The sequence below is a fragment of the Cydia amplana genome, chromosome 19 (assembly GCF_948474715.1).
Source record: "Cydia amplana chromosome 19, ilCydAmpl1.1, whole genome shotgun sequence".
In the NCBI taxonomy this organism is placed as follows: Eukaryota; Metazoa; Arthropoda; class Insecta; order Lepidoptera; family Tortricidae; genus Cydia; species Cydia amplana.
The window spans coordinates 4,853,403-4,870,105 of record NC_086087.1 but is presented as its reverse complement, the minus strand read 5'-3'; the positions used below and the strand labels follow the sequence as shown (position 1 = coordinate 4,870,105).

Sequence of the window (16,703 nt, the reverse complement as noted above, 5' to 3'; positions counted from 1 at the left end):
AAAAACCGTTATATATTAATTTTATGCTTTCTTTTTAAATATTTAATTGAGAGATTCATAGATCACACTATGTAAAATTGAAAAATAAAAAAAACCTAAATGTATATAATTTCAAAATTGCTTTATTAGGGTTAGATATGAGGATATTAGGTATAAGATTAGAGGTATATTTTACAAAAAAAACTTACCGTATTGTATCTGGAGAAACCCAAACTTAATTGGTATGTTTTGAAAATTATTTATATTATAATTAAAAAAAAAATACTGAAATGTAATGATGTGATATATGTTTGGAATCGGCTCAGAAAGCCCTTTCGTTTAATACCAAACATGATAGGTTTTTAAACAATATTTTTTTATTCCTTACAAAAAAAGATGTCGTCATAACTCCTCTCGATTTTTTTTTATTTGTTGGTGCTTCGGGTCAAATTGTTTCAAATGTTCTACAGATCAATCGTACCGATTTTCATACCTTTAACATCATTTGCAGCATTTTACTGAATTTCTCGGTGTACCGCCAGCGCTATATAGGTATACTTGGTCAACCAGATCTTGACAGTAGAAAAAGGCGGCAATTTTGAAAAATGTAGGCGCGAAGGGATATCGTCCCCAGTGAAATCGTCCCATGGAAGATTTGAATTTCGTGCCTTTTTTTACTGACAAGATTTGGTTGACCAGCTATATACATATTATACTACTCTTTGCCTACGCCTTTGTTTTAAACTTTTTTTTAACAAGTTTTCACAGACAATTAATAATTTGACATAGACACATCAAGGCGGTTTGTTTACAAAGGGGCCTATCGGGAAGTGCGAAAATCGAAACTCAGCTATTTGCCTGCTTTATCGCTCGAATATGCAAGAGTGATAGAGAGGTTAGATAACAAAATTTCTAATTTCTGACTGTATTTTTCTTTAAATATTTTCAAATATAATTAAGTTGCGTTGTTTTATCACAAAGTTAAAAAGACTTAAAAGACCACTGTCTGTATCATCACCATCAGATCAGCTCGATGGTAACCATAAAAATATTGTATTGTCACCCATATTACATATTATGTACTTATTTTCAGCTTCATTGAACACCCGAGAAGTGGGTCAAACTAGACACGCGGTAGCGTGTCCAGCCAAGTTCAAAGAAAAAGGAACTGGCGACGCAGCAACCGTGTGTAATATTACACGAACCATTTCGAGCTACTTTTGACCCCTTCACAACTTGAAACCTACTTAACCTACACACATGAAATTTGGCACATGTATTCAAGTCCCTTAGCTTGTTCAAAATACACTATTTCATAAACATAGCTCAAACAGTTATTGATAAATTAACGTTTAAAAACCGGCATTTTTGTGACTGACTGACATATAGATCAAAAACCTAACCCACTTCCAGGTGACCTAGAAACTTGAAATTTGGCATCAAGGTAGATTATTAGGTGTATATAGAAGGAAAAATGTGAAAATTGGAAATGATTGATATTTTGATGGAAAAAAAATAATTAATACTTATAGACCAAAAACCTAACCCACTTCTAGATCACTTAGAAACTTGATATTTGGCATCAAAGTAGACTATTAGGTGCATATAGAAGGAAAAATGTGAAAACTGGAAATTATTGATATTTCGATGGAAAAAAATAATTAATACTTATAGACCAAAAACCTAACCCACTTCTAGATGACTTAGAAACTTGATATTTGGCATCAAGGTAGACTATTAGGTGCATATAGAGGGAAAAATCTGAAAACTGGAAATTATTGATATATCGATGGAAAAAAAAATACTTATAGACCAAAAACCTAACCCACTTCTAGATTACTTAGAAACTTGATATTTGGAATGAAAGTAGACTATAAGGCGTATACAAAAGAAAAAATGTGAAACTGAAACTTTTTGACAATTAACCGCGCGTTAGCGAGGGTCTCCTTTTCAGCTTAGGCAAACTGCTGCTGCCAAGACAAATCCTTTATAATTTCAGGATTTTCTACACAGCACAGAACTTGGCACCCATATAGATCTCAATTCTTTTGTCGGCGAGTCAACAACGACACGTATTCTGAATATTGAACTTGGCTCTCATTTCACATTTATGTTTTTGTTGGGATTTAATTTGCATGATTTGATTGGAACCACATTGGAACAGACAGACAACCAACGGGACAGATGAAACTAAGTAAAAGCTTGAAAAATGTGGCTTTTTCAATTTCTATTGCAACTTCAGATGAAAACGGGGTCTCTATTGTTTCCCAAATAGTTTTAAGCCATAATGTATTGTTTGCTCGAATTTTCGTTAGTCATAATTCATTTGGTTCAGAAACGCGTCACTTTTCAGGATTGCCATAAAACAAATCTATTATGACTTAAAACTTTATGGGAAACAACGGGACCCCATGAAAACGTCCTTATTGAAGCATAAGGACCCTTAATTTATGGAAAGCCACATATAACAACCAATTCGAGGCTACTAGGTGGCAAAATACGACTCAATACGAGTAGGTAGGTCAAATACACGAGAGTAAGGATTTATATTTGGCCAAATATTCTTGTGACAAAGTTATTCTTCCTCGCGTTATCTCGATTTTGCCACGGATCATGAGAACCTATTGTTCGCTTGACAATTAATCCCAAGGATTGGCGTAGGCACTAGTTTTTCCGAAAGCAACTGCCATCTGACCTTCCAACCCAGAGGGTAAACTAGGCCTTATTGGGATCTGTTAGGCTGTTAAAGTTTAAAGTTACCTACTCGTAAGTCTCGTAACACAACATATAAGTTTCACATAACAAAATTACTTACATATATATATATATTATGTACCTAAACATATTACTTTTCTAAAAAAAGGACTGAAATCTAGTGCTGCGAAGAAACGGTATTTTTGTTCGGCTTTTTTGTTGCTATTTTGGCATATGGATACATAGTAGAAGAAGTAAGTATGGAATCCTCCTCCGTTTTGCGTGGTCCGACGCACCTGGCCGGGTTTTCGCGATTTTCCGTCAATGTCTGTCAATACCATATTTGTTACGAACACCTAAAATAATAAGTTTAAAATTAATCTCAATGTCTCCAGTTTGCTGTTCATTCAAACTGACAAAATCCAAATTTCTGAGGCAATATACGACCGCTGTCTTATATAAGCCATTAAAATTCATCATGAATAACCCTACGTTGCGTTGTTATAAATTTAATTAAATAAATAATTATTGTATTTAATTTATAACAACTAATTAGGCATAGCGTCCAATTTAGAATATGACACAGGCACTAGTTCTTACGAATTTTACCTTAATTTATTAATCACAGGACCTGAGGTAAAAGTGAGAAGAGGTTAATAAGCAGATGCACCAGCTAGTCGCCGACGCTCCGCTTCCCCCGGGATTAGCCCTTAAGCCTGCACCTAACAGACTGGCTCATAGGGGGCTATGAGCTTGCTGTTGCGTCAATTTTCATTTTTAGAAAAAAAAACTAGTCTACTAACTACTAACAACACAATAAATGCTTATTTTGCCGCATTCTTCACTATCTCTCCCTATTTCACTGCCATCTAACCCAGAGGACAAAAATATAGCTTATTGTGGCTACTGGCTACTCCGTCTACCTCATGACTCATGATATTTTACTTCACCATAAAGTAATTGGTGTAATATCAAATGATATTTTTCACACAAGTTACAAGAGTTCATTGCTAAGAGCCGGGGTTAGGACCCACGACGATTGGTTTAAAATTTAAACTTTATATATAATTTGTTACCTAGTAATTATACTAAATCTGTTTTCTTTTTGACATTTAGTGGTATATGTATTGCTGTATGTTTATTGTCAAGTTTTTTTTAATTCTGGACAATTGTCATATATTCGTTTTCATGATAGATCTACACCAACGCAACTGCATGTCATGTTCTTGCGGTTTATTTTTATAACGCCAAGATCGAAATTTGACTGTTAACTCCATCTTGCGTCGAGTAGGGGAATCAAAAAACTATAGAAAATAGAAATGCAGTTTACTCTATGCCATAGAATCCCCTTTTAAATGTCATAAATCCAAACATGGCGGCCATACCAATAGACAACCAAGTCTAGCGATGAAATGATTTGTTTACATGAGATTCACTGACAGGTGACACACTTTACCTATTCGACAACCCATGATTGTTCAGATTCAAATGAACTTCAACATGCGACGTCAAAAGTGGCATGTCGAATAAGGCCCCAGGACATGTGTCGGAGGCATATGTACCGTACATGGTTTCATAAAATTGGGTTTTGATGAGTGTGAAGCGCGTGGGTGAGGCGGGGAGGGGGGCGGTGACTTAATTGAGTTCCAGTGCACTAATGGAGTAAAATTTGGCACAGTTCCCGGTTCAGGCTCCATCCGGACATAGGATATGCTCACTCTAATAATATATCATTTCTGCATTAGTTATGCGGTGCTACTAATTGCCTTTATAATAGTATTTACATACTTTTCTTCAAATTTGATAAACGAGGTTTCACTCAATGGAAAGCATTGCATTATGTATATCAATTATAATGAGAGGAACAATATTAGGAAACGGTAAACATCTTCAAGGGAGGCAGTCAAGGCCAGAAAAGACCATAGGTAATTAAAGTAGGTATTTAATATGCATTATTGAGTGGAAAATCCTAGCTTACCTATTTAAGTGTAACCTGACACTAGTTATTATAATAATACATCATCATTATTTACCCCATCACCGTCGCCTCGGCTTTTACGGTACATCTGATATGACAGTTATTGATCTAACGTTTAATACTGATGGCTGATATCGATCCCGCCTTGCTATCTACGCCTCACATCTGAAAGGGGTAGTTTACTGTGAGACCCTGTTACATAAATACTCGATTTACTCATGCGAATATGTTTTGTTTATTGTTATGGCTAGGCCAGTGGTGGGCAAACTTTCTTCATCGGGGGCCAGAAAGTTTAGGAAATTTAAGTGGAGGGCCAGAATTGTAGCCAAAATTTATTTTGGTTTGCGATTTATTTTTGAATCGTGGGCCAATGCCATATATTAATTATTTCATAGGATCGGCGGCGGGCCGGATAAAATCCATTCGCGGGCCGGAGCTGGCCGCGGGCCGCACTTTGCCCACCACTGGGCTAGGCACTTGACACGCACTGCACCAAATCACATACTGTCTGGTTTACGCCTGACGATACAGATAGCGGCAGCTGTACGACCCCAATTTCATAGATATACTGCAAATCGATGTACAGGTTAGCCGTTTGGCACATGCATACTAGAGGTCAAAACAAATTTTTTGACCCGCAGTTCCTAATGTCATATTATGTATATGTGGGTAAGGATACTTGGTGAGAGCTACCCGCCTCTAAAAATAAACAGACAGTCATTGCTCGATCTTGTTGTTTCATTGAGGTGTTCCCTATACTTTTACATGGCGCAGCCGGTTAAAGTGATAAAAAGTGATAAAAAGTGATAAATTAGAAAGCGGAAGACAAAAAGAAAGTTAAGATTGTAAGAAATTCGGAAAAAAAACCAAGATGGAATCGGTTCTTACTCCCCCGTTGCCGTTTAAGTTTGAGGAAAATGTAACCAATATGGCGTTCGGCAGTTTGTGTGAATCTTGGGAGAAGTGGAAGAATGGTTTTCAAATATACGTGAAGGCATGCGAACTTAATAAGAAAACGGAAGAAATACAAATGAACATATTTTTACACGTCGTAGGGGAACAGTGCCGTGAGATAATAGAACAAAGTACGACGAAATGTACAACACTAGCGGCCGTAATAGCTCTAGTCGATAATCATTTTAAAGCGAAAAAAAACGTAACGGTCGAGCGTCATCGGTTTTTTACTCGTCAACAAGGTGAACATGAGTCCATAGACCAGTACGTCTTTGAATTGAGAAAATTGGCTCAGTCATGCGAGTTTGGTACCCTAAACGACGGATTAATAAAAGATAGGCTGGTATGCGGAATCGTGAGCGCAGCGATTAGGGAGCGGTTGCTACGCGAGGACGACCTAACGCTAAACAAAGCGTTAGAAATATGTCGGGCTGCCATAGTGTCGAAAATGTATTCGGAGGACATTAAACGAGAGTGTACAAGTGAGAATAAAGGTAACGAAGTCTGTGCGGTAGCTAACAAAGAAGTGTACGAGTCGAGTCGGTCAGGTGCAAGAGTCGAGGCAAAATCGAGTCGTAGGACGGGTACCGGACGAGGATGGCGCGGGCGCGGATGGGCGCCTGGCTCGGGGCGTGGCGGCGCGCCGGGCGCGGCGGGCCCGGCCGGCGCTCAGCACCGCGCGCCGTACGCGCATCGCGGAGGCGGGTGCGGCCAGTGCGGCGGCGTTCACAAGAAGTACGACTGTCCGGCATATGGCAGGAGCTGCATGAAATGTTCCAGACCGAATCATTTTGCCAGGATGTGCAGGGTGTACATGGTGGAAGAGTCCGAGGACCAGGTAAATAATATTAAAAACCGATGTTGTGACTGTTGTGAGGAGTGGAACACGGAATTAAAAATAAATAATGTACCTGTGTGTTTTAAATTAGATACGGGAGCAGAGGTTAACATACTCCCCAAAGATTATTTGATAAAATTAGGTATTTCGAGTGAGGATTTGTTAAAAACAAATACAAGACTGACTGAATACTCGGGTGCTGGTATTAATGTCATAGGAAAGATTTTCTTACGAGTCAGATACAAAAATGATTTATATGTATTACAGTTTAAAATTGTTGATTTAAATTCCTCGCCGATACTGGGACGGGATGCGTGTAAAGAGCTAAATTTGGTCAGGCGAGTTATGTCTGTCGAGCAGGCTAATGATAATATTCCGGATTTTATAAACGAATACAATGATGTTTTTCATGGTATAGGATGTCTTCCTGGCGAGTATAAAATTCAATTAAAATCAGATGCGGTTCCGGTCATTCATGCACCGAGGAAATTACCATTTGCGATAAAAGATGCGGTAAAAAATAAGTTGATAGAGATGGAGGCTCAGGATATAATTGCTAAAGTTGAGGGTCCTTCGGACTGGGTTAGTAGCATAACGGTAGTTAAAAAATCTAACGGAGATTTGCGAATTTGCTTGGATCCAAAAGAGCTAAATAACGCTATAAAGCGGGAACACTTTCGACTTCCAACCATCGATGAGATTGTGTCAAATTTGTCAGGCGCGAGGTACTTTAGTACCCTTGACGCGAGCTCAGGTTTCTGGCAGGTGCGGCTAGACGATACTAGTAGGTATTGTACATTTAACACGCCTTTTGGAAGGTACAAGTTTTTAAGAATGCCATATGGAATCTGTTCTGCGTCTGAAGTGTTTCACAAAAAGATATATGAAAATTTTGATGATATTGAAGGGGTATGTATGTACATAGATGATTTATTGGTGTATGGCCGTACTAAGGAAGAGCATGATCAGCGGTTGAAAAATGTGTTAGAGAGGTGTGTGAAAGTGAACCTTAAGCTTAATAGAAATAAATGTCGGTTTGGTTTGCAAGAGATAAAGTATTTAGGACATCGCATAACAAAGGACGGTCTGAGTCCGGATGACTCACACATAACAGCAATAAAAAATATGCCTACACCCATGAATAGGAAAGATATTGAACGATTTCTAGGGCTTATTACGTACGTGGGAACGTTCATACCAAACTTATCAGATAAGACTCAACCATTAAGAGAGTTATTAAAAAAGGAAGTTGAATGGCATTGGGATGAGTCTCAGAGTAGATGTTTTAATGATCTTAAAGAATGCTTGATGAAGAGACCAGTGTTACAGTATTATAGCATGAATGAGCCAATAACTGTTTCAGTAGATGCGAGTAAAAGCGGCCTTGGCTGTTGTCTGATGCAACATAACCTACCCGTATGCTATGCTTCCAAGTCGTTAACCAAAACGGAGCAACGATACGCTCAGATTGAAAAGGAATTGTATGCTTGTTTGTTTGCATGTGAGCGATTTTATCCGTACATATATGGAAGATCGGATATTACGATCGAGACCGATCATAAACCATTAATTAGTATAATTAAAAAGCCCATAGTGGACTCGCCATCTCGCTTACAAAGAATGTTATTAAGGTTGCAGCGTTATACGTTTAAATTGGTATATAAGCCGGGTAAACATCTGTATATAGCGGACACGCTGTCGCGCGCATACGAGCCGAGCGCGAGCGTTGAGCATGCTGGCCGCGAGGCGCTGCACGACGAGGTGTGTGCTGTGGAGCGAGCGCTGGCCGTGGTCGCCGTCGACCACTTCACCGACCACCAGTTTGTCGCGTTACAAAAACAAACTGATACCGACGACGAATTGGTGCAGTTAAGAAAATGTATTTTAAAAGGGTGGCCGGATGATAGAAAAGATTTAGTTGACGTATTAAGGCCCTATTGGACGTACAGGGATGAGTTAACTGTGGCACAGGGGTTAGTTTGGAAAGGTGATAGGATAGTCATACCTAGGTCCCTAAGAAAGGATATGTTAACAAAACTACATATAGGACATATGGGCAAGGAAAAATGTAAATTACGAGCGAGAGAAATAATGTTTTGGCCATGCATCACTAATGACATAGATAATTTGATAAATAATTGTAACATCTGTTTGTCGCATAGAAAAAATAATCAAAAGGAAGAATTGATTCCACATGAAATTCCAGATGAACCGTGGGTCAAGATAGGCGTGGATTTGTTTCAGACACAAGGGGTTGACTATTTATTATTAGTCGACTACTACAGCAAGTTTATTGAAATTACTAGGCTGTCGTCAACAACATCTGATTACGTAATATCATCACTTAAAGATATATTTTGCCGCCAAGGGATACCTAGCATAGTGATGTCAGACGGTGGACCACAGTTTACATCTTTAAGTTTCAAAAAATTTGCTGATGAATGGCAATTCACTCATAAAAAGTCGTCTCCAAGATATTCACAGTCTAACGGTCAGATAGAGAGGACAGTTCAAACTGTTAAAAATATTATAATTAAAACGAGTGAAAATCGCACCGATTACAGGCTGGGCCTTCTAGAATATTTAAATACGCCTTTATCTAATGATTTAGCATCGCCAGCTCAACTCCTGCAAAGTAGAAAAATGAGAAGTATAATTCCAATGTGTCCAAAGCTATTAAAACCAAAAATTCAAAACTACGTAAAAAATAAGTTACTTAATAAAAAGCACATACAGAAAAAATACTACGATCGTAACGCTAAAAACTTGCCTAGTTTATCAGTGGCGGACAAGGTTAAAGTTCTATTGGATCCAAATAAAAAAGGTTGGTCATCTGGAACTATATCAAAAGTTTTAGGCCCACGCAGTTATAAAATTAAATTGTTAAACGGTAACGAAATAATTAGAAATCGTCGACATATTATTAGCGACTCGCCGCACAGAAGTGACTCGCCTGATATGGATTTATTCTTTGATTTAGATGACGTAATGCCGTCCCCGTTATCAAGCGCTGCCCCGCACATTGTAAACAACACTGTACCAATACCAACTAACGGTAATAATATTGTTACTCGTTCCGGCAGGATAGTGAGGGCTCCAGATAGATGGGGTAACTGGATCTAACAACAGATGTCTATGCTCAACGGAGGACGGGAGACGCATCCCAAATAACTTCTATGTACTAAAATAATCAACATAGAATACCTATTGTATTCATTACAAATTATAAACAACTTATTTGTCGTAATAAGCATTGAAATCAGCCTATAAGTAAAACTTAATTAACGTGTAGTAAATAAAACTGCAATACTATTTTATGTGTAGGTATGCTGCATGAACTAGTTAGTATGTATTAAGTACGCATGTAAGTTTTTATGTTATTAGTAATGTAAAATATTGTTTTAAGTAGATAATCCTTAAAACATTAATGTAATGATGGGGAGAAGTTCATTATTGTATATTTTAAATAAGTATCTGACATTCATGCAGTTAATTGTGAATGAGAGTTGTTGAAATTATATGTTCGAAGTAATATTACTTATTATGGAAAACGTACTTTTGTTATTATAAAACCAAACACATTGTTAACCTAATGTGCAATTATTCCGTGTGTTATGTTTGTATGTTACTTGTTATTATTATGCAATTACAATTAAGTACATACTAGCTATTATTAATAGAGACTGTAAAATAATTAAATTTATTTCAGAAGTCTGTCATGTCATGTCATATTAATATAAAATCAAAAATGTAAAAAAAAAAAACATGTTGCATGATATTTGATATTTAATTTTTTTTTCTCTTTTTGTTTTTGAAAAGGGAAGATGTCATATTATGTATATGTGGGTAAGGATACTTGGTGAGAGCTACCCGCCTCTAAAAATAAACAGACAGTCATTGCTCGATCTTGTTGTTTCATTGAGGTGTTCCCTATACTTTTACACCTAAAAAAAATTCCCTGCGGAGGGGAGTGCCAAAACATTTTTGTTTTTGTATGGAAAAAAAAAAATTTTTTTTTCAGAAACCTATCTTGTGTGGTATTATATGAAAGGGCTTTTCGAGGCGATTCTAAAAATATACCACATCATTACATTTCTGCCATTTTTTTTTATTTAAAACAAGAATAATTTTCAAAACATACTAAGTTTGGGCTTCTCCAGATACGATATGGCTGATTTTTTTTTGTACAATATACCACAAATAATACGTGATATCCTCATATCTAACCCCAAAAAAGCAATTTTGACAATAATTTTATTTAGATTTTTTATTTTATTTTTCAATATTACAAAGTGATACAGTTCTACTTCAGTACCTATTTTACGAGACTTATGGAACTGTACTGCAGATACGGTGCATATTAATCATAAAATGATACGTAATATCCATATGTCCAACGGGGAATATCTTTTTAACCCTTTTACTGCGCCTTTTCATCAGTTGGTATAGTTTGTTTAGTTTTTCACACAAAATATCAAGAGCCCAAACTAGGTAGAAGTATGTTATATACGGTATACCTAACAGATTTTATTGTACAATATACCAAAAATTATACGTAATATCTTGACATCTAATCCCACGAAAGCATTTTTGAAAATAATATCATTTCGTTTTTTTTAAATATTTGTTAGGTGTATAATTTTTCAATATTACAAATTGATACAATTCTAATGGACATTTACCACTTAGATAACACCCATAATAAACAAAACAGCACAGTTCAATACAGTTCCATTAGAATTGTATCACTTTGTAATAAAAAAAAAAATCTAAATGAAATTATTTTCAAAATTGCTTTTTTGGGGTTAGATATGAGGATATCACGTATTATTTGTGGTATATCATACAAAAAAAAATCAGCCATATCGTATCTGGAGAAGCCCAAACTTAGTATGTTTTGAAAATTATTCTTGTTTTAAATAAAAAAAAATGGCAGAAATGTAATGATGTGGTATATTTTTAGAATCGCCTCGAAAAGCCCTTTCATATAATACCACACAAGATAGGTTTCTGAAAAAAAAAAAAATTCCATACAAAAACAAAAATGTTTTGGCACTCCCCTCCGCAGGGAAATTTTTTTAGGAACTGCGGGTCAAAAATTTTGTTTTGACCTCTAGTATGCGTGTGCCAAACGGCTAACCTGTACATCGTTTTGCAGTATCTTAAAGTGAACAGGCTAGACTAAGAGTGTACTTTTGGATTCCGTTAATTCCGACATATTGCTACGTACACTACTAACTAATTGAATCACCTTTACGTGATTACACTCAAGTGACTTTGTTTATTAGTGAATTAATGCTACGTCGCTTTATTTATTTTGACTTTAAAAATCTACACAAAATACGGTTGTGATGATTCTTGTTAGGAAAAAAAATGCAAAAATAGGGTCAAAAATTAGGTATATCCAGTGTTCGGGGCGTTGCCGAATTAAGGATTAAAGATTGATAGAAAATAAGAAAAGGATTAAACTTAAAGGATCGCTTGGGTCGAGGCGCGTGGTTAAAAGATGAAGCTTTCTGTTATATAGTGTACGTAATGGAGCGTCGACACTGTCAAGACTGTAATTGCGGTCAGTATTATAGCTGTAATTATTACTACGGAACGGTATAGTAATGACGTCAATTACATCTCGTGCGTTCGGACGTGCCTGCCTTTAGAAAAGAACTTTAAGTCATGCAAGTCAATTGTAAATTAAAAACTACCTGAGAGGAGGAGATTTTGAAATGGACGTTAAGAATATATTCGATCAAGTTACCTTTAAGACAAAATAAAGCCAAAATGTTAAGCTACTTAATTAATCCCAACAAATCGGTTGGTTGGTGCTCCGAGAACATCATTCTCCTTAAAATAAAGTTTACGTTTCTAAGAAATCTTAGTATTATAGAATTATAAAAAGGAAGTTGTTGGTTGTATTATCATTATAATCTTCTCATCAAAGCAGTTAACAATCAGCCCCGACAAGAAGATGCTTTTAGATATATATTAAGCTGAGTCCATCTCTACTAGATGCACTAGTGCACTAGAGATGCACTGAGATAAATAAAAATGGATCATCAGATTTTTATAACATTTGAATGTTCCTCAAGGTGAAGCGGCTACTAACCTTTGCTAGCCTAAGGCCAGGGCCACTCGAGTCCATTTAATTCTTATTTTACGATTCGCAGATAAGTTACGTAACTATAAACATGCAACGTGTATTATGCAGTCCAGAAACAAATAGTGTTTAATATTGTCTTCGGTTACCGCGATAGTTACTCATAAAATAAAACTATTAAAACGGACTAGGTACTAAATAATTATTAAATAGTGTTTGTTTGTATAATAATTACGGTGGCTTAATATGAAATTCGAAAATTGAATCGAAAATTTGATGAATACTACAGGATTTGAAAATACTCAGTTATTGGTTTTACTACACCACGTTGATTAAACTATTTTCATGACCTAAAACATAGGAACCGTGCGCATTGGAGGCTCTTCTACCTTAATAACTTTACATTGATAGTTCCCGACCATAAACATAAATGGCTCTTGTGCTGCTCCCTACAACTCACGTATTCTTCCTGATCTCCTTAAAGCTCCCCCCTCCCCCCTCCTCGTCCACGCGCTACACATTCATCAAAACCCAATTTTATGAAACCATGTAGTCACACCATAGCCTAAAAATTTATTGTTGTTGATGCTACAAGCTAGCAAGCGAGGATGCCTGTTATTATCTTATATACTTAATTTAAAAATATGATATGATATTTATATTTACCTGTTCTTCTAGGTATTAGCAACTAGTTTTTCAGGTTATAGCTAAATATAGATAATTGATATTACACTATTAAGTATAAATGCTGTGTAACAACGTACACTCAGGTATAGTAACTTAGCAACCAATGTAGATATTTTACATGGGTATATAATAACTCAAAAAGAAACGACACAACTTTCGTAAGCGCTAAACGCTTGTGCAAGTTTTCAACTGAATTGATTAATGTAGAGTTCCCACAGGGTCTATTAATTGGCACAATAGTTCAAAGATTCAGATTGTGATGGGTTGTCTGATTGCATGCTGGGTACATGAAATATTGGGGGAGCAAACCATTGCGCTGTTTGTCTGCCTGTTCCTGTTTCCCCACGTTATGTAAGACCGATGCAAGGTCTTGCAATGTTTACCGGTCTTAAAAATATTAAATTTATCGTCCAGTCGCGCTTCGTGTCCTACCTTGTCCGCTATATTATTCCGAACTGGACAAGCCTGTTTTATCGACATAGTTTAAAAAAAGTTCTATGTACGTTTGAATTACCACTGACAATCGTCCTTACACTCATGTTGAGAAAATGCGCGGTTATGTCAGAATACGGGCTAGTATGCGGCCGTTACTTAACAACTGCTTACTGCACGTTTTTAAGTGAAATTAACCGCATAATCTGTTTACCTAACAACTGAAATACCGAGACAATTACTAGAAAGTTTGGAGTTACAGAAAGATTTTCTGAAGCAGATCTATTAGGTTAGAAAAAAAAATGTTAAAGGTAAAATTGATCATTTGTACAATATGAAAAATGCGTTTGTTCTGATCAGCCTCGGAATAACATTTATAAGAAGCCACAGTAGGTACCCAAAGTCCCAAACAGTGGGACGTATCACTCAGATACGAGTATATCACAATATACCTCTTAAGGTAGAATAGATATGTAGTATATATAGAGGAGATTATTGTCAAACAAATAAAATCGCACAAAAGAAGTGACGATACCTACATGGTCCAAGGCAAGCTACAACTAGGTAGTCTAGATTAACCCACTTTAGAAGAGAATGAGCGTTGAGTCTGAAGTTTGTTAGTAAGGTGTATATGTCGGCGGCCGATCGTAATGTTCCTGTGTAATGTTTTGACGATAGTGACATTAAACCAATATATAGGTAGGATAGGTTCGTTAGGTTGCTTTAGATGCCCGAAGGGCAAACTGCCCAGAAATAGGAGCGGGGCTCCGTCGACTCAGGGAACGGGTCAAAGATTTTCACGTTTCACGATATGCCTAGAGGAATTTCACGATATGCCTGATCTTACGATCGGCCGCCGACATATAGATCTTAGTGTGCAGAGTTAGAACTGTTTTCTTTATTGCTTGTACCGTCATAAATATAAGATATTCGGCATCTTGCCGTAATCTTAGTAATCGGGCGTATTTGCTCAGTTTATACCAGACTTAGTGTAACAACTGAATTTGAAGAATTCAGTTGAACTTAAGTATTTTTTTTCCTGTTACAGCCACATGATCGGCCTCCCGAACAAGACATCCGAGGGCTACCACGTGCTTCTCTACCGGCTCTCGGACTTCGACTACAGGTAATACAATTTATTGTTTTTTTCATTACTAGTACCTATGTAAGTAGGTAACTAAAGTAAAATTATCTTTTTTTTTCGTAGACAATATCAAGTTCATATCAAAGAAAAAAATGTCGGCTATTTCTACAATATCATTGGTCCCAGTACTCTCCCCTGTGGCACTCGATAACTTTACGTGTCTACGTTCTGATTTATATTTAATTGTGATTTCTCATAAAATTTGCAGTAGATTCTAGTATTTATGTATCGTATGTATCAATGTCATATACAACGCAACTTCATTGTGTTTGGGTTTGTTGGCATTGTCTCGGTGAGTATTAGTTGACTATTAAAAGAAAAGTACAGTCAGCGATAAAAGCTTAGTATCCAAAATTACATTTATTAACATATTACATATTTTTTCCAGCAAGCTGAACTTCGCGGACGCCGTGCGGGTGTTCTGCATGTTCAATGACGTGAAGCTTTCCGAAGACAGGCTGTCGGACGGGTACATCGTCATCTTTGACATGAAGGGCTGCAGTCTCGGCCACCTCACGAGGGTCACGTTGCCGGCGCTGAGGGCGTTCATGGTTTACATTCAGGTCGGTTTCATTTGTGAATTGTGAAAAAACTTGTTCGATTATAAGTAACTCGATGTAATTAAATATATATATATATATATTTAACGCTATAACAACAAATACTAAAAACAGAATAAAATAAAGATTTAAGTGGGGCTCCCATACAACAAACGTGATTTTTGACCGAAGTTAAGCAACGTCGGGTGGGGTCAGTACTTGGATGGGTGACCGTTTTTTTTGCTTGTTTTGCTCTATTTTTTGTTGATAGTGCGGAGCCCTCCGTGCGCGAGTCCGACTCGCACTTGACCGGTTTTTTTGCTTGTTTTGCTCTATTTTTTGTTGATGGTGCGGAACCCTCCGTGCGCGAGTCCGACTCGCACTTGGCCGGTTTTTTTAATATTACATTACATAGGTACTTATTATAGCTGGTCAAGCAAATCTAGTCAGTAAAAAAAGACGCGAAATTCAAATTTTCTATGGGACGATATCCCACGCGCCTACATTTTTCAAATTTGCCGCCATTTTCTACTGTCAAGATCTGGTTGACCAAGTATATATATGCCATATTATGTTTTTCTTAAAAAAAATTACGTTATCACTTCCAGACCGCGCACCCGTGTCGTCTGAAAAAGATCCACGTGGTGCATACAGTCTCGTTCATCAACCAGGTGATGTGTCTGGTGAAGCCTCTGATCCACTCCAACCTGCTCAACCTGCTCAACTTCTGCTCCGAGGGCCCCGCCGCCGTGGTCGACAAGGAACTGCTACCCGAAGACTACGGCGGCCCCCTGCCCCCCGTCAAGGACTTCCACGCCGAACAACGCAAGAACATGGAGGAAACCTACAGAGACTGGCTTATAGAGACGGAAATGTTTAAGGTTGATGAGAAGAAAAGAATCAAGAAGCCCAGTAAAGGCTTGTTCGCTAGCTTGACCAGCAGTTTCAAAAGTTTAGACATCGACTGATGCTGCGTTAGTGATTTTAGGGACCTGAACTCGTGTATCTGTTAAATTCTTTATGGTGCTGACTTGCGTTTTTCACTCGTTTGGTCTTCCGGTATACACTGTTTTCTCAAATTATTAGAATTACAATAACATTAGCATTCAAAATGCTTTTCAGGACTTTCTTAGCTTTTTATTCAACTATGCTGTTCTTTATTAAACCGTCAAGAAAATGTCACCAGTTAATTTACATATTTATCTTCCTGTCAAAATTTAGCACTGTTATTTTGAACCAAATAGAAAACTAAATCTGTTTCTTATTTTGTTTCTTAGTACTAAATGTATGAAAAGTTTAATAGAGCTGAGACCGTCTACCGACGGAGTATCTGAATTGGTTTTGTTTGGACCATTATTTATTTT

At 37.0% G+C, this 16,703-nt stretch overlaps 2 protein-coding genes across 3 annotated transcripts in view; both read left to right on the top strand.

Annotated features, from left to right (window-relative positions):
• The window catches only part of LOC134656939 (clavesin-1-like), a 35,899-nt gene extending 19,479 nt beyond the window's left edge, over positions 1-16,420 (top strand). For both annotated transcript variants that reach the window (XM_063512494.1, XM_063512496.1), the window contains exons 4-6: positions 14,705-14,782; positions 15,189-15,363; positions 15,948-16,420. In XM_063512494.1, coding sequence (XP_063368564.1) covers positions 14,705-14,782; positions 15,189-15,363; positions 15,948-16,307 — 613 coding nt within the window. In that variant the 3' untranslated portion in view covers positions 16,308-16,420. The remainder of the gene's footprint in view (positions 1-14,704; positions 14,783-15,188; positions 15,364-15,947) is intronic.
• Positions 5,493-9,622, top strand: LOC134656927 (uncharacterized). The gene is made up of 2 exons (XM_063512480.1): positions 5,493-6,443; positions 9,527-9,622. Exons 1-2 carry the CDS (start codon positions 5,523-5,525, stop codon positions 9,545-9,547), a joined length of 942 nt encoding a protein of 313 aa, XP_063368550.1. The 5' UTR covers positions 5,493-5,522; the 3' UTR covers positions 9,548-9,622.
• Positions 16,421-16,703: the final 283 nt, after the last annotated feature.

What these genes read in the sequence shown, in the direction of transcription:
- LOC134656927 (XM_063512480.1), top strand. Translation starts at nt 5,523, where the DNA reads ATGGAATCGGTTCTTACTCCCCCGTTGCCGTTTAAGTTTGAGGAAAAT. An exon ending in TGGAAGAGTCCGAGGACCAG is followed by an intron (nt 6,444 to 9,526) that starts GTAAATAATATT and finishes TCGTTCCGGCAG; the next exon opens with GATAGTGAGGGCTCCAGATA.